We start from the raw sequence: 25819 nt of genomic DNA on the forward strand, positions 1-25819 counted from the left end.
GCTCCAGATACTCAACTAGTCTAAAGGCCAGTTTATTGCTTCTTTAATCAGGACAACAGTTTTCAGCTTTGCTAACATAATTGCAAAAGGGTTTTCTTATGATCAATTAGCCTTTTAAAATGATAAACTTGGATTAGCTAACACAATGTGCCATTGGATCACAGGAGTAATGGTTGCTGATAATGGGCCTCTGTACGCCTATGTAGATATTCCATAAAAAATCTAGTAGCCGTTTCCAGCTACAATAGTCATTCTCAACATTAACAATGTCAACAACGTATTTATAATCAATTTGATGTTGTTTTAACGGACAAACAATTTGCTTTTCTTTCAAAAACAASGGCATTTCTAAGTGACCCCCAAACTTTTGAAAAGTAGTGTATGTATATATATATATACACAAATATATATACATATTCAGTATACTGTATATCACGTTACGAGGCAGGTACAACATTGACTAGATTTGATTACTTGTTACCATATTTAGCTTACCATATGCTGACCAATTTCTCATAGCAGTTATTAAAGAGGAAAGGAGGCAAGGAAGTTCTTGAAAACATTACCCTAACAGTATGAAACATGAACTTRCCCCATCGCATTGAAACCCCATTATAAGAGACTTTGTTGATGCGGGACTCGGCATCCATTTCATAAAGCACCAGTAACGAGTATATCCATCAAATACCAGACCTCTATGGCCGCTCTGTCCTACTTTGTACACTTTTCTGTCAATACTGACCGTGTTTGTGACTCATGTTTATGACTGGGACAAAAATACAAAACATGCTTGACGTAGAATCCATTTTTTAAGTATTTCAAAAAAAAAAAACATTCCTGCAACTCAGAATTAAATCAAGGGAGTAATTCACCTCTATACAGCCACAGAGCCAAACCAGGCTCTGGTTATACGAAGACATTAAACCCCTTCTGAATGTATTCTATTAACATTAAACCATGAATTTGAAATGAACATTAAACATGAGTCTTAATGTGTTTTGTAAACGTTAAACATCTAAAATGTGCTCATCTGACTGGTTAATCGGCTTGGTGATTTGGCAGAGGCTGAAGCGCTTGGGGCCATGGCTGTTCCCCCCCAATGGAGGGACATTACAGCCATATGCTTAAGTGCTAGAAATTAAGAAAGACATAACCACTTCAAAGTTGTCACAGAATAACCTACTGTCACAAACACAATATCGAAGAGTAAACTGTACATGACACGCGCACACACACACACACAGTGACTGGCGGGAAGCTACGGACAGCAGAATGTCTCGTTTCTATTGCAGCAACTGCTGTCCGCTGTAGATCTCATTGTGAAATCCATGGACGAGGATTGCTTCGGTGCTAAAAATGGATACATGCACATTATTGTAAAAAGAAAGGAAAGATGACAGGAAAACAGTAGTATGTAGTTGGGTAGGATGGCYAGAAAGTAAGACCCGGGAAAGATGTTCAAGACTCCAGCCAACCAAGCCATAGACTGTTCTCACTGCTTCCACACGGCAAGCGGAACCGGAGCATCAAGTCTGACACCAACAGGCTCCTAAAACAGCTTCTAACCCCAAGCCATAAGACTGCTAAATAGCTAACAAAATGTCTACACTGACTATCTGCATTGACCCTTCTATTTCATACAAAAATGTGCACTCCATGCACACTCAATCTGTGAACATTTTACATACTCAACACTGACACTCCAACACACTTAATTTGCGCACATACATTCATTCTGACTCTACACAAGCACACACTCACATGCAGTACAATCATCATATTCGCTGCTGCTACTCTGTTTATAATATATCCTGATGCCTAGTTACCTTACCCCTATACATACTGTATCTAACCCTACCACTCCAGTATCCCTGCACATTGCAAATATGGTATTGGCAGTGGCCCTGGAACTYATCCTATATATAGCTTACTTACTTTCTCGTGTTCTTCTTATTTCTATTTTTCATGTGTTTTTGTTCTAGTACTACAGCATTGTTGGAAAAGATCAACCAAGAAAGGCATATCGCTGTACCGGTGCACATGACAATAAAAACGTGAATTCCAGACAGAAACATAACACCTTTGCAGTGTAGAAAAACGTACTGTAAATGTCAAAGGTTTGTGTAAATGGGATAACAGAATGAGATACATATCCAGGCAGTAACGAGCTCATGTTTGTACATACAACTGTGTATGTCAGACTTAGTTAGTGCGTGAACAGTCGCCGGTTGGACCTAGTTGATACTGTTCGCTAGTGAGAGTGCAAGACCAAGACAAGCAGGCAATAGTCATACATTGAGAGATGTGTCCGGCAATGTTTAAATTGTCATTTTTATATCTGCCTAAAAGCAGACAATGACCTGCTAAGGGAAACACTCGGCAAAGGTCAAGTTTGTTGTTGTGGTGCTAATTTGAAGTTGTATTTTTTGACAATCCTCATATAAGATGTTTTGGCACTGAATAATAAACTATTATCCTGCACTTCATGTAGTCCCCTAACACTGTCTCTCCGCCAGCACGCACGCACACACACGCTAGCACGCGCACACACAGACACACACGGTATTGCTCTCATTTATTCATGCGACGAGGCCACAGAAGACAATCATACAGTGACAGAAGAAACCTTGTACAGACTGTTCTGTCTGACTACCAGTAACCGAAAGGTTGCTGGAAGGAATCCCCGAGCTGACAAGGTAAAAATCTGTCGTTCTGCCCCTGAGCAAGGCAGTTAACCCACTGTTCCCCGGGCGCCGAAGACATGGATGTCGCTTAAGATAACCCCCCCGCACCTCTCTGATTCAGAGGGGTTGGGTTAAATTTGGAAGACACATTTCAGTTGAATACATTCAGTTGGACTGACTAGGTATCCCCCTTTCCCATCTTAACAGGCTTGTATTTCTGGGGCTGCGTCTCAAATGGCACTGTATTTTCTATGTTGGAGAGATTTCCAAGCTTTCAGAGGAGACTCTGTGGCAATCGCCATAGCAAGTTCGAGAACCTTAGAGCTCAATTCAACCTAACCTGCATTGCAAAATAGCGCATATTAGCAAATGAACATACTCCCCTGCCCGTGGTCAATAATACAAGCTATCCACCTCATTTTCAAACGTTGCTATGGGCACAGCCAAACAACGGAAGTGATGGATTCCACTTCCGCTTTACTTCCCTACTGCAGTTTGTCGGTGGCAAATTTGCCAGAGTAAATTATTTGAAAGAGTCAATTTAGAGAGTATAAAAGTCAAGTAAACAAGTATAAGTGTAATTTTATACATATTTAATTTGTTCGCTAATGTTAGCTAGACTTACTAGTAGGCTAGTTCTGTTGTGATAACGTTAGTTGTGTTGTGTCAGAAACAGGAAGACTCTGAATGGATGGTGACAGCTATGTGATGAGTGTCTCACGGGCTCCTCTGATTGGCTCTTCAGCCACGGTGACACCTGCCACTCACGCCACTCACACCACCACGACAGATTCGTCACTTAATTTTTCCCTGATTACTGGAGCAAGTGAGTAATTATAAGGGCCAGGTGAGAGGAGGGGGATGCTGATTGGGCAGGAATGGAACAGGCCTGAAAAAGAAAAGGGGGAGAGAAAAAGAGAAAGGGGTGGGAGAGAAGAAAATAGGAAAAATGCAAGGGAGGAGGGATGCTGTACTGTAGACGGAGAGAAAGAGAGAGAGAGAAAGAGAACGAGTCAGGGGGGGGGGGTACACAGGCATCCCCAGATTCATGTTTTTGACATCTGTGTCCTTCTCGACTCGCTGCTCACAGCCCGTTTGGGGAGTGGGGGGGCGGGTGGACGGACAAAAAAAAATCCCTTATCCCTTGACGCTGGACGACTCTGGTGAATGGGGACACATTTAAGGATGAAGAGGAGGTTAATGTGCTGGGTAGAATGAGGGAACTTCTGAAACACACTAATATAAAAACACACACACCGCAGCACAGGAGATAGAGAAATAACACGCATGAAGGCACACACGCCCATCAGTGAGTTACAGTGAAATAAGAAACCCCCAAAATTAGAGAATGCTTGACAAATAATGACTTCCAACCAAGAGAAATCAGAGAAGGTGGGGATTCAGTATCTTACCTATACTCTTTATCCCTCATTCTTTCTCTTTGCCGTCTGCTCCCCTCATCTGGCTCTGCCCCCTCTTTCCTCTTCATCTCATTCCATCCCTCTCTATGACCTCTCATTTTCTCAATTTCTACCCTCATCTTAATCTCTTTCCTTCTCTCTCTCTCTAGTCTGCACCCACTTCTCCCCACCATTTTCTCTTCCTGCCCCCCCCCCCCCCTCCCCTCTCTCCCTCGCCAGGTGTGTGACCTTTCTGCTGTCCCTGACAGCCAGTAAAAGGCAGTGTTTCAGAACTACTCCTGTGCCAGGCCCTGTTTGTCACAAATCATTAATCTTGGCCAGTGACAGACAGGAGCTGACCCTGAATATCCATATGCTCTCTCACACACACCAGTGCGTGCACATGCCGGCATGGGCTACACACATGCGGTAAAAAGCACAAAAACACACAGGCAGAAAAGCTGTGAAATACTGTACTGTGTACCATCTGTCATCATGTGTACACACTAGAGCCTGGCGATATGGACAAAAACTCTTCTCAAAAAATGTACCCATTTTGCTTGATAACGATAAATAAAACGATTTGTTTCACTTTTAATGCACAGTTAATTTCCATTAGCGGCAGGGTTCTGGACTAACTTTTCCCAGTGCCTTTAAGAAGTAAGACAACTGAGATGGTATGGTTAAACAAATAAGTTAGCTATTTCATCTAACATGTCCAGAGAATGCATGATTTATATTTTGCAACCTGTTCAAATAGGATCCAGAATGCTCCGATTTATTTTTGACTCTTTAAGCGTGATTTGTCCGTGATGGTCAGTCTGCGCACCGGAACAAAGTTCCTCGGTAGTCGTCGCGTCCCACAGTCTGTTGACAGATGCTACGCTACAGTACCAGTTATGTTATGTGTTTCTGTCCACAAGAGAATTCTTTCAGCATTGCTCGTTCGGTACGCAAATCGAGAGGAAGAAAAACAAATGATGTGACGTAAGAAAAGTTGCTTCGTTAAGACGAAGACAATGTTGGTGTCTAATTTTCGATTTATCGTCCCTGCTCTAGTGTACTTACACACACACACACATCAAAGAAAACCATAAATAAAAGAATAGAACTTTGCAATGCATCAACTGCAAGTGGGTTTTGCGCTTTAGTAAAAAATAAAGCAGTGAAGTCTGCCACAAGTGATTTCTCCTATAATTTAACACTCCCGTTGCTCCACTTTTCACCCGTTTCCTAATTTAAATCGATACACAGTAAAATGCAAAGTGGCATGCACGGGCCGGAGATAAGGCTAGGAGACAGTACACACAATAAAATGTTGTAAATGTACATATAAAACCACACTGAACTGGCATTGGATGGCTACTGCCTTCTACTGCACTTCCTACAGGGGGCATTCGGTGGACCAGTGGAACAATACTGAAGTGCGTGCGGTGTGGTGTGTGGGTGTGTGCGCGTGTCCATGCATGTGTTTGCATCCCTGTCCATGTGTGTCCATAAAAGAAAAACAAGCTGCCTGATAGCTCTGCTCAGTCATTGAGGTCACATGACGTCATGCAACGTCTAATGCCATTTTAAGCTCCACCCACAATATCATCAACCACAATAGATAGGGCAACAGAGAGAGACTGTAAAAAACCTGATCTAGCATATCAAGTGTTTATGTTGTTGTTTGTTTGTTTTTTGGAGGGGGGAGTCTTCTTACTGTATATACTGTACATATACAGTAGGTATAGGGTCGTTCTATAGGTTATTCAATCACTTTTTGACTGACAATCATTTGATGTGATATTCCTCCTTAGTAGCTTGGGATAATGTCCCTATTCAATCACTAAGACCAGCGGGCTGTATAGAACCATCATAAATGTGCATCGTTCTTTTATTGTCCATTTGTATCGTTCTTGCCTTTTCTTAAATGCCATTTTAAAAAGTGTACATGATAGTGCAACACATTTTTCCCAAGGGGAAAAATTAAGTAAGGTACAGAGTGTGTGCGCGTGACTCACCTGAGCCCCCTCGGCCATGGTTAGAGGGCGCTGCATTAGAGAACCGAATCCAGCATTGACTCAAACAGCAGGAAGTAACCCTGCAAGAGAAAGAGGACAGATCAGTACAATACAATGGTCAGGGAGACACGCATCGGAGGGTTGCTGTCAATATCTCAGGTGCCACCTACTACCGATGTGCCCTTGAGCAAGGCATTTTAACTCCAGAGTTGACCCTGTGCTGCTCCCAGACTGTAATGTGAGTAATTGTGTGGTGGGATTGGGTACTGTGACAGTACGTTCTAACACATTTCCGTTGTCTCTGTATAATGGATCAATAAAGATTTGATTGTCTATTTCATATGATCTCGTCACGTCTTGAATTATATTTCGCTCTGGTGATTTTAAACATGGGAAAATATAGTCGAGCAAGCAACTGCAATTGAAATTCGAGGTGAGATTTAAATAACTTAATATAATAAAAATGTGACCATTTACTATCAGGTTTGGGCAAAGGTGGATAGAGTATTCTTAATATATGGCGCTGGTGTTTAACGTCAGGTCATCACCATCTGTGGTTAGTTTTGGTCACAATATTTTGTTTGGGTTAAGAGCGTAGTGTAGGCATCCATCTGCATGAGAAAAGGAAAATACAAAGAAAAGACCTGAAACATTTTGAAAACTCTGGGGGTGTTTTGTTAGGAGGACATTTTACGCCAAATCAAGACATGGAAATGGTTACAGAAATTGTACCGCAACACTCCGCATCCAGGTATGAAGCTCTTATTATTAGTGCCTGTCTGAACACATGCACTGTTTCCATAGCTATCAGAGTAAGCTGGCTGGCTAGCTAGCTAGCTATATTGCTGTGTAACAGCCAACCAAAATCAGCACATTTTTATATTCAAAGTTAGTAACTAGCTCGCTACTAATGTTATTTAACTGTAATAAACATTGTTTAAAAAAAATTGCAGGTTAGCTTGCCATTTTGGCTAGTTAGCTAGCTTGCAAGCTAGTTTGTTTTTGCTGACAAAGATGCTAGGGCTAACGTTAACGTTACATAGGCTAGAGTAGCTACAATAACTGTTCTTCCTTCGTTGTATTAGCTAATGATGCTTTTTTGTTTTCATGGTGAGCAGTTGATCAGCTGAATGCCAAGTAATAGAGATTGGAGTAAGAGCGACAAAAGATCCGTTATTCCCATTAAGACTTAGACCAGTTCCACATCCTAAAATGTTCACAAGGATTTTGATGCATGTTACTTCTGTCGAGCCATTTTTCAAATATTGTTATCAGAATGGTCGTGTGTGTCACAGTTCTCAAAATAAATGTTACATTATTGACTTGATTGGAACTCACCTGCCAGCAATAGACTGACAGTAGTGAGACATATAAATGGTTTCAGTCGTGTGATTCTATTAAAACCACCAGTTGACTTTCATTGCTAATACACCACACCGACTTGATCTTCTCCAACACACACCGAGTATACCAAACATTAGGAACGCCTTCCTAATATTGATATCTCCTCCCCTTCCGTCGACACTGAATGAAGTGGAGTTAACAGGTACATCAATAAGGTACCATAGCTTTCACCTGGCCAGTCTATGCCATGGAAAGAGCTTCATCTTAATGCCTTGTATACTCAGTGTATATACACTGGACCGAAAGAGAGAAGCATCAGATACCATGAACAGAGCAGAGGGAACTAAAGAAAACTAAAATGGCATGCCAGAGACGGGTTAGTTTATAAATGTGAAGCAATCCATACATTTGTAAATGCAGTACTCGGTTCTGAAAAGATAAGCCTCGTAACAAGGAATTTTAATGATTTGTAACAAGGAGACTTAAGTGTTGAATACCTTCTGTAAATTAGGCAGAATAACATTTTGTCTATATTCCACAGACTTTGGTCAGTCATGTGAAATCAAATTGTATTTAGCAGATGTTATTGCGGGTGTAGCAAAATGKAACAGTATCTAACAATTCACAACAATACACACAAATCGAAAAGTAAAATAACGGAATTAAGAAATATAAATATTTGGACAAGCAATTTCAGAGTGGCATTGACTAAAATACAGAATAGAATACAACACAGTACATACATATGAGATGAGTAAAGCAGTATGTAACCATAATTAAAGTGGCCAGTGATTCCATATCTATGAATATAGGGCAGCAGCCTCTAAGGTGCAGGGTTGAGTAACCGGGTGGTAGCCGGCTAGTGATGGCTATTTAGCAGTCTGATGGCCTTGAGATTGAAAAACAGCGTATGTCTCTCGGTCCCAGCTTTGATTCACCTGTACTGACCTCGCCTTCTGGATGATAGCGGGATGAACAGGCCGTGGCTCAGGTGGTTGTTGTCCTTGATGATCTTTTTGGCCTTCCTGTGACATCGGGTGCAGTATGTGTCCTGGAGGGCAGGTAATTTGCCCCTGATGATGTGTTGGGCAGACCGCACCACCTTCTGGAGAGCCCTGCAGTTGCGGATGGTGCAGTTGCCATACCAGGTGTTGATACAGCCCGACAGGATGCTCTCAATAGTGCATCTGTAAAAGTTTGTGAGGGTTTTACGTGACAAGACAAATTTCTTCAGCCTCCAAAGGTTGAAGAGGCGCTGTTGTGCCTTCTTCACCACACTGTCTGTGTGGGTGGACCCTTTCAGATCGTCAGTGATGTGTACGCTGAGGAACTTGAAGCTTTCCACCTGCTCGACTGCGGTCCCATCGATGTGTATAGGGGCGTGCTTCCTCTGCTGTTTCCATGATCAGCTCCTTTGTTTTGTCGACATTGAGTGAGAAGTTATTTACCTGGCAGCACACTCCCAGGGCCCTCACCTCCTCTCTGTAGGTTGTCTCATCATTGTTGGTAATCAGGCCTGTTGTGTCGTCTGCAAACTTGATGATTGAGTTGGAGGCGCGGGTCCCCTGTGTTGAGGATCAGCGAAGTGGAGGCTGTTTCCTACCTTCACCACCTGGGGGTCGGCCCGTCAGGAAATACAGGACCCAGTTGCACAGGGTGGGATTCAGACCCAGGGCCTCAAGCTTAATGATGAGCTTGGAGAGCACTATGGTGAGGAACGCTGAGCTATAGTCAATGAACAGCATTCTTACATAAGTATTCCTCTTGTCCAGATGGGATAGGGCAGTGTGCAGTGCGATGGTGATTGCATCGTCTGTGGATCTATTTGGGTGGTAAGCAAAGCACTTCATGCTGACAGAAGTGAGTGCTACGGGGCGATAGTCATTTAGTTCAGTTACCTTTGCTTTCTTGGGTACAGGAACAATGGTGGACATCTTGAAGCAAGTGGGGACAGCAGACTGGGATAGGGAGAGATTGAATATGTCCGTAAACACTCCAGCAAGCTGGTCTGCGCATGCTCTGAGGATGCGGCTAGGGATGCTGTCTGGGCCGGCAGCCTTGCGAGGGTTAACATGCTTAAAATTTGTTAATCACGTCGTCCACGGAGAAGGAGAGCCGACAGTCCATGGTAGCGGGCCGCGTCGGTGGCACTGCGTTATCCTCAAAGCGGGCAAAGAAGGTGTTTAGCTTTTCCGGAAGCAAGACGTTGGTATCCGCGACGTGGCTGTTTTTCCCTTTGTAATCCGTGATTGTCTGTAGTCCCTCCCACATGTGTATTGTGTCTGAGCCGATGAATTGCGACTCCACTTTGTCTCTATACTGACATTTTGCCTGTTTGATTGCCTTACGGATGGAATAACTACAGTTTGTATTCAACCATATTACCAGTTACCTACTTAAATGCGGTGGTTCACGCTTTCAGTTTTGTGTGAATGCTGCCATCTATCCATGTCGCTGCACTCGGGGTGTGTGAGGGGAATACTACGGATACCAGCACATCTCTTATCTGAACTACACTGAACAAAAATATAAATGAAAGATGCAACAATTTCAATCAGATAATAATATGAGTACGTAAGAAATCTAGAGCAGTGCATTACTTTGCATGCACACCTAATAATAATTTTAAAAACACTTAAGTCAACTAAATATGTACAATATGTACAGGAGCTCTCAGACTATGCTGCCATTACAGCACCATGGCAACCCTCGACAAAATATTTCAAGGCAGAAAATAACCAACCAAAAATATAAGAAATCAACATATTTATGAAGAGTGGGAGGGGGTTACTAATTGTAATTTTATGACCCTCTTTCCTTCCCACACCCGTTGTGGAGCAGTCTCCACGTCCCCTGCCTTCAGAAGCCCCTCTGTCAAGGGGAAGGTCTGACCCTGGCGTGGCCCTGTGTTCAGCTCCACTACATAGCACATTAGCCCGGGTATTATTCCATTATTACATCTTGTTGGCTTCATCCTGACAAATGGCTTTTTTACCAAGCCAGCCTGCAACCCTTCCTATAGGCCTAACTCCTCCTCTTTTGGCTCGGTTCCACCTCAACCCCTAGATCCTTTACTGTTGCCCTTTGCTGTAAATAATATTGGTGTAACTCACCCTTGCCCTCCATGAGGCCATATTGCTTTCATTCAGATCTTCACACAGTAAAAACGTGGATAGATGAAAGCAATATGGCCTCAGGGAGGGCAAAGTGGAGCAATCCCCATATTGCTTACACCAATCCAGTCCTTTCAGATCTGTGCATACCAAAAGGGTAGGAGCTCAGGAAAGGGGCTAGGGCCAGAACCTCTTTGAGAGAAGGAAAAGAGGAAGATGAGGAGAGGTGTAGTAGAGGCGCAGAGAAAGGGAGAGAGAGAGCAAACGAGATGGCTTCGGCCAGCTGCATAATAAATCACTGTTGATTATTCAAATGAAGACAACCTTTCAGCAGAAAGAGGAGAGAAGATAAGAAAGGGAGGGAGACAAACTACAATCGCCCCCATCTCATGGCCCATGGATGAACTGAAAAGATGATTGCCTTCGAATTCAAAGTAGCGTTAGGGTCTACATTGGTCCCCCTTGCCCAACAGTTAACCCGTTATTTTCCACTCCAGAACCAAAGTCCATATCTACTGACTGGCTGACTGTATTAGTCCTGGTCTGTCCTTTTCCCAGAACCCGGTTGTTGTTAAAACGCTCTCGCAATGTATCCCGACCTCGTTATTTAGAGCCCAATTTCACGGGACACTGCCTCACCTGAAGGAGAGGGAGGGGAAGAGTCGGAGAGGAAGCGAAACGTCCGGAAGGAGAGTTACGCCTTCCTTTTTCTCCCATAATGCGTTGGGACGATCCCTTCAAGCCTGACAGCGTGACTCACAATCCGACCCCGCTACGCCCTTCTCATACACACACACACTGTTTATTAGCAAAACACAGGATCCATCTCCACGTCACTGCACTGGGGGTGTGTGAGGGGAATACTCACATCTCGTATCTTAACTACACTGAACAAACATATAAACAAAACATGCAACAATTTCAAACATTTTACTGAGTTACAGTTCAAATAAGGAAATCAGTCAATCGAAAAAAAATTATTAGACCCTAATCTATGTTGGGCACAGATACTTTCAAAAAAACAGGTGTGGATTAGAAAACTAGTCAGTATCTGGTGTGATCACAATTTGCCTCATGCAGGGCAACACATCTCCATAGCATAGAGTTGATCAGACTGTTGATTGTGGCCTGAGGAATGTTGTCCCACTCTTCAATGGCTGTGCAAAGTTGCTGGATATTGACAGGAACTGGAACACGATGTCGTACACGTCAATCCAGAGCATGCCTAACATGCTCAATGGGTGACATGTCTGGTGAGTATGCAGGACATTTTCATCTTCCAGGAATTGTGTACATATCCTTGCAACATGGGGCCGTGCATTATCATGCTGAAACATGAGGTGATGTCGGCGGATGAATGGCACGACAATGGGCCTCAGGATCTCGCCGGGATTCATTGGTGAAGAGCACACTTCTCCAGTATGCCAGTGGCCATCGAAGGTGAGGATTTTCCCACTAAAGTCGGTTATGACACCAAACTGCAGTCAGGTCAAGACCCTGGTGAGGACGACGAGCACACAGATGAGCTTCCCTGAGACGGTTTCTGACAGTTTGTGCAGAAATTCTTTGGTTGTGCAAACTCACAGTTTCATCAGCTGACTGGGTGTCTGAGCACAGACGATCCCACAGGTGAATAAGCCGAATGTGGAGGCTGGAATGGTTACACCTGGTCTGTGGTTGTGAGGCTGGTTGGATGTACTGCCAAATTCTCTAAAAACAACATTGGAGGCAGCTTATGGTAGAGAAATTAACATTAAATTATCTGGCAACAGTTCTATTGGACATTCCTGCAGTCAGCTTGACAATTGCACGCTGCCTCAAAACATGAGACATTTGTGGCATTGTGTTGTGTGACAAAACTGCACAGTCTAGAGTGGCCTTTAATTGTCCCCAGCACAAGGTGCACCTGTGTAATGATCATGCTGTTTAGTCCGCTTTTTGATATGCCACACCTGTCAGGTGGATGGATTATCTTGGTAAAGGAGAAATGCTCAATAACAGGGATGTAAACTAATTTGTACACACAATTTGAAAGAAATAAGCTTAGTGCTTTTCTGTGGTTGTTCATTTCAGTATAAATTTGTTGCAATCAATGAGCTTGCTGCACCTTTCTACTGACAATTTGGCCCACTTTTCAGCAGCAAACTGCTCTAATTCGTCAATATTTGAGGGGAGGCCTCCACCAACTGTTGTTTTCAGATCATGCCATAGGTTTTGGATGTGATTCAGATGTGGACTCCTTGCTGGCCACTCCAGATCAGTCAACCATTCCTGGGTGGTTTTTGATGTGTGTTTGGGGTCGTTGTCCTGCTGGAAGACCCACAACCTTCAATGGAGTCCCAGTTTTTGGACAGTGGGTTGACCATTGGACTACAAAGCACCTGATAATCTAATGATTTCATGATGCCTTAAACACTGGACAAGGTCAATGTGTTCATTTGAAACAGGGAGGGACTACCTGTATTTGTCTAAGGAGAAATGCTCATTTTCCTTTGCAAAACATTTTGAAAGTTTATCGTTGAATAATCTCTATTAACCCAGAAGTAAAATCTCTCATAATTTGGTCAACTTCGTGATTAACTTCTGCAGTCATACTTGCAATTTATATAAATATTCAGACCCTCATACTTGCAATTTATATAAATATTCAGACCCTTTACTCAGCACTTTGTTGAAGCACCTTCGGCAGCGATTATAGCCTTGAGTCTTCCTGGGTATGACGGTACAAGCTTGGCTCACCTATAATTAGGGGAGTTTCTCCACTTCATCTCTGCAGATCCTTTGAAGCTCTGTCAGGTTGGATGGGGAGCGTCGCTGCACAGCTATTTTCAGGTCTCTCCAGAGATGTTAGATCGGGTTCAAGTCCGGGCTCTGGCTGGGCCACTCAAGGACATTGAGACTTGTCCCAGAGCCACTACTGCGTTGTCTTGGCTGTGTGCTTAGGGTTGTTGTCCTGTTGGATGGTGAGCCTTCGCCCCAGTCTGAGGTCCTGAGCACTCTGGAGCAGGTTTTCATCAAGGATCTCTCTGTACTTTACTCTGTTTACCTTTCCCTCGATCCCGACTAGTCTCCCTTTCCCTCGATCCCGACTAGTCTCCAAGTCCCTGCCACTGAAAAACATTCCCACAACATGGCGCTGCCACCATCATGCTTCATTGTAGGGATGGTGCCAGGTTTCCTCCAGACGTGACGCATTCAGGCCAAAGAGTTCAATCTTGGTTTAGTCAGACCAGAGAATCTTGTTTTTCATGGTCTGTCCTTTAGGTGACTTTTGGTAAACTCCAAGCGGGATGTCATGTGCCTTTTACTGAGGAGTGACTTTCGTCTGCCATTTCTACAATAAAGGTCTGAATTGTGGAGTGTTGCAGAGACGGTTGTCCTTCTGGAAGGTTCTCCCATCTCCACAGAGAAACTCTGTAGTCAGAGTGACCAATTTAATCAATTTTAGAATAAGGCTGTATTGTAACAAAATGTGGAAAAAGTCAAGGGGTCTGAATACTTTCCGAATGCACTGTATCTAAAGCCCTTMMYTGGGGGGGGSGGGGAATCATTCTGATTGGCTGGGCCTGGCTCCCCAGTGGGTGGGCCTATCCCCTCCCAGGGCCACCCATGGCTGTGCCCCTACCTAGTCATGTGAAATCCATAGGCTAGAGCATAATGAATTTATTTTAATTGACTGATTTCCTTATATGAACTGTAACTCAGTAAAATCGTTGAAATTGTTTTTTATATTTTTGTTCAGAATATATTTTGTGTTTAATGTTTTTTATATTTTATTATACAGGGTGCATTTGGAAAAGAGACCAAGGTCTCAAAATGTATTCCATGTCAAAATGAAGGATAAATAAAAAAAAATATGTGTTTCCACTCAATTCGAACGAGTACCTCCCAAATTAATCAATTGTGTCAGTTCTCGCTTTAAGTTGCATTCATCCTAACTACTAAAAAAGCACTTTTTAACATCTGAAAGTTTTATTGCCAATTAATAATGGTATATAGTGAACATTTCAGTAGGGAGCTTTATGCGCCCATATGCCTCCTACTCATCCATGACCTTCGCAGCCAGCTCCTAAATCAGCAGGGCTTAAGGTACAGTGAACTAACCAACAGACCAGTTAAACTACAACAGCATTCTCAGTAACGGTTACATAAATGTTTTACATGTGGTTGTTTATCTACCGTAGTTGAACGCACTGACTGAAGTAGCTCTTGATAAGTGTCTGCTAAATTACCAAAATGTAAATGTACGATTGCAAAGCAGGCTGGGTATTATTCTAATGAGCTCTGCCCCCCAAAAAGATAAACTCTTTCAACAAACACAATTTGGTCAGTTCATTTCTACAAGAATGAATCTGGTGCACATCAAGTTCAAACGAGTTAAGTAAATTTTCCAAGAGACAATTACATTCAACCATAAAATATGCATTTATTGTGTAAAGTTAACAAAATATAATAAAGCAAAACTTAAGGGCAGCCATAATCTTTTTGTTGTTGTTGTTTAGAGCCAGTATTCTTTATCCCTAGACACACTCATTTAGAATGCCTGAAGCTTTAACAGTGTGTGTGTTTGTGTGAGAAAGAGAGATTGTGTGTGTGCGCAAATGTAAAACTTCCAGAACATCGATAAGAGGGAGCAGGCCTACTTGAACACTGGGAGCATAACTAGCCAGCAGTTAGTTACTTTTGTGTTGTTTATGGTGAAAACACTATCAAAACAAAATGTCGTGTTCCCGTCCCTTACAATCAAACCCTAACTCAACGCACTGCATTATCAATGGAAAACTCTTTCTTTAAGGACATATGAGCAAATTCATTGCGACTAATCGCGATTAACTAATGCTATTAACCCCTTACACTCGTGGGAATTGACCTATATGGATAGGATACATTTAAATGTTTCTGACAGTAGCAATTAAAAGGGAACAGTTTGGAGATTATGGGGAAATTATTAGACTAAAGATGAAGACAACAATTCACCTGACAAGACTGAATCCAAATAACACATTTTATTTTTATGTGCATTTACTGTACCTTTCCGCATTTGTTGATAAGAAAATCTGAAAATACTCTGGATACATACAGTAACATGACAAGAATATTTGTGGAAAATTTGGGGTAGGTGCAATATGAGACAAAAAAAATGACAAGGATTTGAGTGAGAGCTCTAACTGGTGTTTCCAAGTAGCCACACACCTCTCCAAATTGTGCACAGTTCTTAAGTCATTTCAATGCACTTTTATGACTCAAAGATGAGTCCTCAACTCTAAGTTTTAGTTTTTTAGCTCTCCTAGCGGTGTTGTTGAGGAACTACAGAAAGCACAATTGTAGTTGTTTTGTTTGGAACCCAGCCCTGCATCTCTGCCTTTACGCTATTGTTGTTGTTTACACAATCCAAAAACGGTCCATTATAAATCGCAATCTAGGTCAGGTGGGCATAATTTTAAAGCTTGTAGTTACTATTGCCAACATGTATAGCTAAAATACAATATTTCAGTGTTAGGCTTTCCAAAGGCAATTCAGAAAAGTAGACCATAATTTGAATCCATAGAATTGGGTCATGAGTGCATTCAGACCAGTGGCGGTTGGTGCCGTTTATGATTAGGGAGGATGATTATTTGCTTTATGAGCATGGCCTTATTTCTATTACAGCATATTGGATGACTGTCATTCATATTCCATACACCCAGCTCAATGTAACATCGATAGGCTACTGCATGATACTCTACTTTTCTCTGTACCCATCAAGAGGTTCCAACAACCTAGCCTGTGAATGTTTACAGCGTAGTTGCACAGGTCGAGCGAATTTTGAGTAATCAAGGTGACAGACAGTGACATATTCAATACTGCCTTGTACACTCTTGCCTGCATCTAGCTGATCTAGGATGTATTCATAAGTCCAACAGTTGCAACTTCTATTAGACAAATTCAGTTATGTTTATCCCTGTTTTGTTCTGGTTGCTTCCATTTAAGAAACATTTCTGAACAGAATCGGCGGAATGAACACACGCAAACAGTTCACTTTCATAGCAGCCACATAAAAACAGCATGATCACTTTGCTTGTTGTATATATATTTCCTTCTAAGACTAATTCTTCTTCTGATTCGGTTTAATGCATGGGCATTTCCGTCCCAATTTCTGTACTGGATTACAGGTACTATTCTCTGAAATATATTTTCCCCCTAATTTATCAGTTACCAGTTCTGGCCATTGAAGGCAAAGGTCCAGGGCCTGTGGCCGGCCTGCTGGAGATGGTGGTCATTTTCTCTCCTTTTTTGTTCAGAGTTAAGAGAGTAAGAGAAAGGGGAGAAGTACTTTTCTAGTCCTGCTAGGTCACATGGTATCACACCTACAGTAAGTGTTGCCTTGGAGGTAGAGAAAGTATTTTATGGACATATTTAAAATATCTTAAAACGCCTTTTTAGCTTTGCTTTTCCTTAGGGTGCTTTTTAGTTGTTCAGTTTTGTCATTTTTATCTTATGTTTGTTCTGTAATAAATATTTCAGCTTTTTATTTTCATCGTTTTTGTTATTTGTTTTTCCTGTGAAGCGCATTGTGTTGCATTCCATGTCTGAAATGTTCATCAAAATGTTGGCGTTTTCAAGTGTATGTCTCTGTGAGTGTGTATGTGTCACCATGTGTGTATGTGCCTATGCATGTGTGGGTGAGTGACAGTCAGTCCGACTGGGCGACAGTATGACTGATTACTGCTGTCCTCTACTTGGGCAGGTGAGACTCCTATTACTGATAATGAGGCTAGAGAGGAGGCTGCCATTCATTTGGCTCCACAGATCTACCGCACACAGTCAGTGTGTGTGTGTGTGTGTGTGTGTGTGTGTGTGTGTGTGTGTGTGTGTGTGTGTCCACGTGTTGAACTCTCCCCAAACAAACTCTGGTGCCCTCCAAAGTGGACGTCTAGGAAAACTTTGCACACCTCAAAACAAATCCTCGTAAAATAGGATAAAAAAATACCGTCAACTCTACATACCACAAACGTTAAGCCAAAGTCCTTCACGTCTTCCTTTTGCTTGATGAGTTATGAAAAGTGTGTTTTCCTCAATTCAATTACCTACCGCCTCCCGGAGAAAAAAAAGTCATTTTCTGAAAGCCTTCTTTCCAAGTCAAGCTTACCCTGCTTCATTTCCTTTTCACCGCCATTTGCTACTCACTTCCCAGTGACCTAGGCCAACCAATGGAATTAAGCTTCGCGCTCACATTGAAGAGACCTAGATGTGGATTTCAATATAAAAACTTCAGCCCCGAAAGTTTCTCTCCAGCACAATTTCACTACACCTAAAGCCAGGGGGATCAAGGCCACAAAAATGATTCTAAAGCCAACTTCACTCATGAGAGTCCTCCCCCCTCCTCCCATCAGAAAACAGTCACCTAGACCCATCAGACCTGATTGATCTCTAGGTAACAATCTTTATTTAGCGTCTCAGTAATTCAACCCCTCCTCCCCCCAGTCAGAAGTCTCTCATCTCTGGCTTCATCCCAAATGGAACCTTACGCCCTACATAGCAAACTACTTCTGATCAAAGCCCCGTGGCCCCTGGTCAAAAGTAGTGCACTATATATGAAATGGAGTGCCATTTGGGACACATCCTCAGAGAGAGAGAAGGAAGAGAGGAACAGAGAGAGGAACAGATCAATGCTTTGAGTTATGAAGCAACAGTGGCACGGCTAAAGGACATCGCTCAAACAACACCCTGGCTAGGTAGACAGGCGACTTGTCTCACAAAATGAACCCCCCCCCCTCCACCTCACCCCCATTAATCACCAGCCCGAGTGATCCCCTATCGTCTAGTCAAAGTGGGAGACGGCCAGAAGTTCGGACATTTTCCTGATGGAACTTGTCACTTCTCCTCAAGTAGAGAGACCTTACTGGATGGTCACTTTACATCACCAGTTAACTTGTAGTGTGTGTATTACTGAGTAGGCTTCACCTAGGCCAAATTTTCAAATCACACACTACGAGAGAGTAGCATATGAACAATGTTCTCTGAACATAAAGGAGGCTTCTTTGCCTTTGTTGACCAAAATGTTGTGATTACTCTCAGAGATAAATATATTTTCCACGGCATGGCTAATATTTGTTTAAAAAAGTACTCCAAATCAAACTGAATTAACACTGTGCTTTAATATTCTCCTATCACTTCAATTGTGAAGGAAGCAGTCATGGTTCTCTTAGAAGTGTCTAATTTTAGTATGTCCCCCTGTGTATCCATAGCACACCCTTTGGCTGGTTGGCAGAGGTATGACCCATATTCCCTGTCCCCTGTTGGAAGCATTAGGAGGCTCGGGTACTTGGCTGGGCACTGCTCTCCTCTGCCCGCCACTGTGCTCTTCGGGGGGGTGTGTGTGTGTGTGTGTGCGTGTACTTGTGAGTAATGTGTTGGACTTCTCTCTCTCTGTGTGTGTGGTGTGTGTGTGTGTGTGTGTGTGTGTGGTGTGGTGTGTGTGTGTGTGTGTGTGTGTGTGTGTGTGTGTGTGTGTATCCTCTGTGTGCTGGACAGGGCTGGGGGGCATAAGAGGCCAGTTTAGTGATGTATTACAGCACGACACCTTGGCATGGGGATCAGCATAGCCCTAGGTTCTGCCAAAATCACTCTCGTCTACGAGTAAAGCAACTACACAAGGTCATCAAAGTAAAGCCTCACAACCAGGTATGTGTTCAGATGTACAGTGCTGCACACTGGTGATTGGCTAATATGATAAATTGTTAAGTTAGTAATATTGATAGCCTATAGATCAATCAAAGTCATGATGGCACGAACAAATTTGAGGTATTAAAATAAGTGATTTCTATCGCTCTGTTGGTAAACACTTGCATCAGATCACATCTATAAAGGACTGGTATTCTGATTAAAATCCATTGATGACAACTTGAAGACAGACCTTGTTGGGTCTAAACCGCTGTAAGACATGAGGATACATCAGTCTCTTGCTGTCAGGACTCAGACTTACTTCAACTTACCGCCAATAAGGTCTAACGCAGAATCAATGAATTTACGACTCTYCAAGGGCTGTCATTTCTCCACTTTACACAGGCAGATCCTAGGGCAGCGTTTTGGGCCCTGCACTCTTTGGGAAATGTCCACAGTCGCTGCGGTGATGAGAAGTGACAGGAGGATTCTCAGATTTATTAGCGTTCGGTGAGCCGGTGTCATTAGAGATTCGCGTCACACTGTGAATTTATATTTCCCCTGGTAACGGCGTGAGATTCCGTGCCCGAGCGAACCGCAATGCTCCGTCTGACCCCGGGGTTTCGGGGAAAGCTGGGGCGGGACGTGAGTGGGGACAGATACGGCCTGCTCATGAATTAAGGATGACTTCAGCGGAGTGTTCAACTTTCAACCCCTTCYTCCGTTTTGCCGGCGAGGACCTGGCATCAGTGCTCAGAGCGACTCCAAGTAACTCTGCTTCCCTGGTTAACTATTTAGGAGGGGACATAGCCGGGGCTAATTCTATACATGCCATGTTTAAAATAGTCACTGCTGTTACTACTSTAGGGGAGGTTTCCATACTGTATGTTGAGATATTGTTCAGAGCAGTTAGAATAACAATATAATTTGACAGGGTTTGCGGCATTTCCATTTCAATTCAAGCTGATTCAGGAAATCATCCGAAAAAGATCACATTATCTTTGGAACGTCCATCACTTTTTTTTTTTTTAAACCACAACCTGTGATTAAAATAAACAAAAATAATGAGCGTGAACAGTGAACTGACCATCCATTCCGAGATGATGATGTCCACCTTCTCAACGGGCAGTTTGACCTCTTCTATCCTGCCCTTTATCAGAGTGARCCTGTCCTGCAGCTGGTTCGACCTGAGAGGAAACGAGACGGGAAAGAAAAAATGTGTCAGCTTTCCTGTTCAAAACATTTTTATTGCAATAATGAAACAAGACAATATGCGATAGACCAAAATTACAGCCAGAGATAAATTAAACGGTACATTAAGAACCTTAAATCCAAAATTGAACAAATGAAATGTTAAATAACGAACTGTTGGAGTGATGCTTTCAGCAAATAGGCCAAAACCATGGATCGGCCAAAACCACAGTGTTCTACTCAACATGAGTTGTACTTTTACACACGCATTCAACTCCAGAGTAGAATAGTTGTAATCATGGTAACAAATTGATAGCTGTACTATGGTCTCCCAACAACACACAGCTTTTGTGTAATATTCTACGGTTAGGAATTTAAAGGGTGAGCTATTTTTATTAATTAAGTGGGCTATCTCTCAAGTATATAAAAAAAAAGTCCCTGTAGTTGAGGCACAACAAACAGTGAATTTGTTCCGACATATAACCAACCTACTACTCTAACATTGGTCAAAAGCCAAGCTATTTTGGGTAAGTAGAACATAATTGTTCCTCCCTTATGGCCATTCACACAGATTATGTGACCTCTGTGTGTGTGTGTGTGTGTGTGTGTGTGTGTGTGTGTGTGTGTGTGTGTCCAGAGCACGTGTGTGTGTGTACAGATGCGGTGTGTGTATACACAATACATGCGAGTCCATACTGATGTGGTGACTACGAGAGTGCATCCGGTTTAAATGATCCTTCCTTTTCTGAACGGCAACCCAGGGTATCAATCTCTGTGCATATTCCATTATCGTGACAGCTAATGTTACTGGGGACAGAATAATTACTCACGGCCCAAGAGTGCATTTCTGCAGCGCTGATCCTTATCTCCCGCTCGCTCTCTCGCTCGCTATCACATTCTCCCAGAATCACTCTCTAACGTTCTCTCTACCTCCCTTCCTTTTTCTCCCTCCCTTCAGGAGTGGGAAACACTGTAATCTCATTATTGGGGTAATTTAGAGGACAATGTCAGGACACTGGGGGAGGGGAGTGGTGGGTGGGGTGGGGTGTAAAGGGGCCTTGAGAGGTAGAAAGAGATATAATGACCAAAAGAAAGAGAGCGAAAGAGAGAGCGTGTGTATGTGTTAGAGAGAGACCGACATAGATAGACATTCTTCCAGACATTCTGGTTGCTTGCTTATTAATCCTGCACCCCTTGTGGGTTAAAGACACACGTCTCATCATCCTAAATCCATCTGTATCGGAGTAGCAGGATTATGCCACAACTCCCCCGGGGGTACAGGGCTCTACAGCGAATCTATTTAACTCGCATAGGCACCTACATGTTTTGCTGTGAGACCTGGATTTTTTGCACCTAGAATAATGTTGGATTCTAGCTTTATTACCTCAAATATTTGTAATTGTGCTTCTAAATTTCTTTGTGTGCACCTACATTTTTCAACTTAGGTGCACACGTGCTCCTTATAAATAAAGCGGAGTTGATTCCCCAATGTCCTACAGCCCCCCCCAAAAATCTATGTTATATACACTCAATGGCTAGTTTATTAGGTACACCACCCTGTTCACAAAAATGGTTCGGTCCAACAGACAGGCCACTGAGTGTATAGTTAAGGTATTTTATAATTTTATTGACAAATGTAGGATAGTAATGTAGATTGGGAGATCGATGAGAGGTATAAAGCAGAGAATGTGAGTTGAGGAATGGGGGATGGAATTGTTGCCTCCAGTGACAAATGTGGTCTGGGGGCGGCAGCACTACAACTAGACCAGCCAACGGCACAGTTCGATAGCATTTTGAGTGGAACATTCCTTTAAAAACCAATATGGTTCACTCTTCAAATCTCCATCAGGGTGCCGTCCCTAAAGTATTCCTATCTGTGAGCATGGCTTTCAGTGCAGCTGGTTGAAGAATTAAACAACAGTCTAGCTCTTCATGCAACACTCGACTAAATCAGACAATTCATCTTAGATTATCTGTATAATAAAATGCCTTGTAATCCATCAAGAATCTCCCATTTTTCAAAGGCACTGACTGTAACTTAACTCATCCTGTTTTCTAATTTAAACATATGAGCGCGAGATTCCTGTCTGGCGTACAGCAACCATTTTAATTAGAGCCCGAACGATATTATCAGTTCACAAACATTATCGGTCGATATTGGCCTTTTAAAGCTATATCGGTATCAGCCGATAACCGATATTCAATAAATAGGATGGAAAAAGGAAATCTAATGCTTATCTGAACACTTATCTGAACCATAATCATGATGTGTCATTATTGTCACAATGTATGAAATCAACATTGGAAGCATAGTTATTGGATATTTGCTCTTTTGGATGGCAATTTATTAGAATTCAGTGTTGAAAAATGTAATTTTGGGCCTCCCGGGTGGCCCAGTGGTCTAGGGCACTGCATCGCAGTGCTAGCTGCGCCACCAGAGTCTCTGGGTTCGCGCCCGGGCTCTGTCGCAGCCGGCCGCGACCGGGAGGTCCGTGGGGCGACGCACAATTGGCATAGCGTCGCCCGGGTTAGGGAGGGTTTGGCCCGAGGGGGCCAGGTGCACGGTGTTTCCTCCGACACATTGGTCCGGGTTGGAGGCGCGCTGTGTTAAGAAGCAGTGCGGCTTGGTTGGGTTGTGCTTCGGAAGACGCATGGCTTTCGATCCTTGTCTCTCCCGAGCCTGTACGGGAGTTGTAGCGATGAGACAAGATAGTAATTACTAGCGATTGGATACACGAAAAATTGGGGAGAAAAGGGGATAAAATTAAATATAAATAAAAATTTTAATTTTAAAATATTTCATTATATATACAGTGGGGAGACAAATATTTGATACACTCCCGATTTTTGCAGGTTTTCCTACTTACAAAGCATGTAGAGGTCTGTAATTTTTATTAAGGTACACTTCAAACTGTGGAGAGACGGAATCTAAAACACAAAATCCAGAAAATCACATTGGTATGAATTTTTAAGTAATTAATTAGCATTTTATTGCATGACATTAGTAATTTGATCTCCTGACTGGCTGGCGGCTCTAGCGGCTCCTGACTGACGGACGGCTCTAGCGCTCCTTGATGACGGACGGCTTTAGCGGCGCTCTGACTGACGGACGGCTTTTGACGGCCTCGGGACAGAACGGGCGGCTCTGACGGCTCGGGACAGGACGGGCGGCTTTCTGACGGCTCGGGACAGACGGGCGGCTCTGACGGCTTCGGACAAGGCCGGCTACGGGGCTCGGGACTGACACGGCGGGACTCTGACGGCTCGAGTCGGAACAGAACGGGCAGCTCAGATGGCGCTGGCGCTACGGATGGCTCAGATTGCCGACTGGGCGATAGACGGCATGGCTCAGATGGCGCTGGGCAGACGGATGCTTCAGATGGCGCTGAGCAGCGCAGCAGGCAAGCTCGAGGAATGCGGCAGCGTTCGAGGGTAGGCAGCACGACTCAAGTACGGGCTGTACAGGACAAGGCCAGGGCAGCACAGATGGCGGGATAGCAAATGGCGACAGTGTCAGGTCTAGCTCAAGATATGGACCTGGCGCATGGCATAGGGCAGGCAGCTTCAGACGGCGTGGGCAGCAGACTTATGCAGCGAGCTCTTTGACCTGCTGATGGCACGGCATCTAGTAAGGCACCTTGGTGTGCCGGATGGTGGTCATTTGGGACTGGTAGGATCACCATCTAAAGGGAGTGGGAACCAACAGCAATAGGGAGGGTAGAAAGGAGTAGTGTGCAAAGTGCGTACAGGGCCCTCTGGAGACGCACCACGCGGAGGCTTGTCGTGTGCCGAAAAATGCCAAGAGTGGGTGCACTGAGAGACTGTGTCACATAGGACAGTGCAGGGCTAGGCAAGAGCGCACAGGTGGAAGGATGCCTGGTGCGTGAGTAGCTTGCGCCAGTGCATTCCACCGGAGACGGTACTAGCGCGTATCCTCCGAGCCGATACACGAGTGTAATGGAGAGGCTGAGCATCAAGGGATGTAAGTACATGATCCCCGGTAGGATGCCTCCTCGAGAGTACGGATGGCACGGTCATGCGACCAGGCCGAGTTCGTCCCTTCTCATCAGAATGCCATAGCTCAATATTCTCCCCTTAATTACGATCACTGACACACAGTCATATAGCGCCAATTAAGTCCTAGCACGTCCCTAACTCGCACACATCCACCAGAGCACTTTCCATCTGGTCATATTATTCGTAGTCAGGGGAGTCCATGGCTCAAGTTCGCTACTACTTTGACCCAGACGTGTAAGGCAAGAGATAGTCACGCCTTACTTTGACCATGCGCCACCCTTACCCCTTCCCCACTCCAATGAAATGTCCCTTGGGACGAATTTTTTAGTCCTCTGCCGGTCGACAGAAAGTTGTTGTGTGCCAGCGGGTTCTGCCCACCTGTGCATGGCAGTTCCTGCCACCTTCACTAAAATGCTGTCGCCTCGTACCTGCGCTTGTTTAGCTGCGCCTCGCAAGCTCTGACCTTTGGGGTCGGACGACATTCCTCCTGGCTACTGCCCGTGGTTTATTCCGTCCACGCGCTCGCATCCATCCATGTGCCATTACGTGACTCGCTGTGCTTTGACTTAGCTGCAGCACTAGCACGCATAAGCCACGCTGCTTTGGTCCGTAGTTGGTGAGATGTTCTGTAATAGAGCTCAGCCTTCACCTCTTCTAGAGAGAAGATGAGGTATGTAAGCAAGGATCGGACCAACACCTGACACGCAGTAGCAGCTGCTAACATGTACTTAATAACGAAACTGTGAACACTTATCAATACTAAGGAACAATAATTAATCATTTGCTCGCGACAAACCGTTATCTACAGCTCTGTCTAGCTGGTGCAGAGAAAACACAGACAGGAAACAACCACCACAAACCCCAACCAAAAAAGCACCTATTATGATTCCGAATCAGAAGACAACCAAAACACCTGCCTCTGATTGAGCAAACCATATTAGGCCAAAACATAGAACAGACCAAACTAGACCACAACATAGAATGCCCCACCCAAGCTCACTTCCTGACCAACACTAAAACAAGCAAAACACAAGAACTATGGTCAGAACGTGACACACACAGTAAAATCGACAGTCATTTAAATGTTATTTTAAAGTAGTTTTTTTTAACATCCATTCAAATATATAATATCATACTTTCATTGATCAATTCATTATCTTATAGCCTACTTTTCAGTAAAGAAAAGGTTAAGCCTTTGTTTTTTAAAACTTTTTAAAGAAAGAATAAATATTGCCTGTTGTGTCTGACATACTGTATCGCTGGTGGCTTTGATTTAAAGGGTGGCTTTTACAAGCGGTGTTGCGTGTGTTGAAGTTCGCTGATTCTCTCTATACGCCTACATGTCCATTCAGAAATGTTCCTAAAGTAGCCTGTCTGACTCCATCTCTTTATTTTAGACTCAAATGGCTTCCCTTTGTCAT

General features: G+C 43.5%; 1 protein-coding gene across 1 annotated transcript in view; it reads right to left on the bottom strand.

The window, feature by feature from the left end:
• The window catches only part of prmt3 (protein arginine methyltransferase 3), a 107379-nt gene that overhangs the window by 53867 nt on the left and 27693 nt on the right, over nucleotides 1–25819 (bottom strand). Inside the window, exons 10-11 of the mRNA XM_024002522.1 lie at nucleotides 20278–20377; nucleotides 6127–6170 (exon numbers count right to left, since the gene is read on the bottom strand). Of these exons, the coding sequence (XP_023858290.1) occupies nucleotides 6127–6170; nucleotides 20278–20377 (144 nt within the window). The remainder of the gene's footprint in view (nucleotides 1–6126; nucleotides 6171–20277; nucleotides 20378–25819) is intronic.

The sequence above is a fragment of the Salvelinus sp. IW2-2015 genome, linkage group LG15 (genome assembly GCF_002910315.2).
Source record: "Salvelinus sp. IW2-2015 linkage group LG15, ASM291031v2, whole genome shotgun sequence".
NCBI lineage: Eukaryota > Metazoa > Chordata > Actinopteri > Salmoniformes > Salmonidae > Salvelinus > Salvelinus sp. IW2-2015.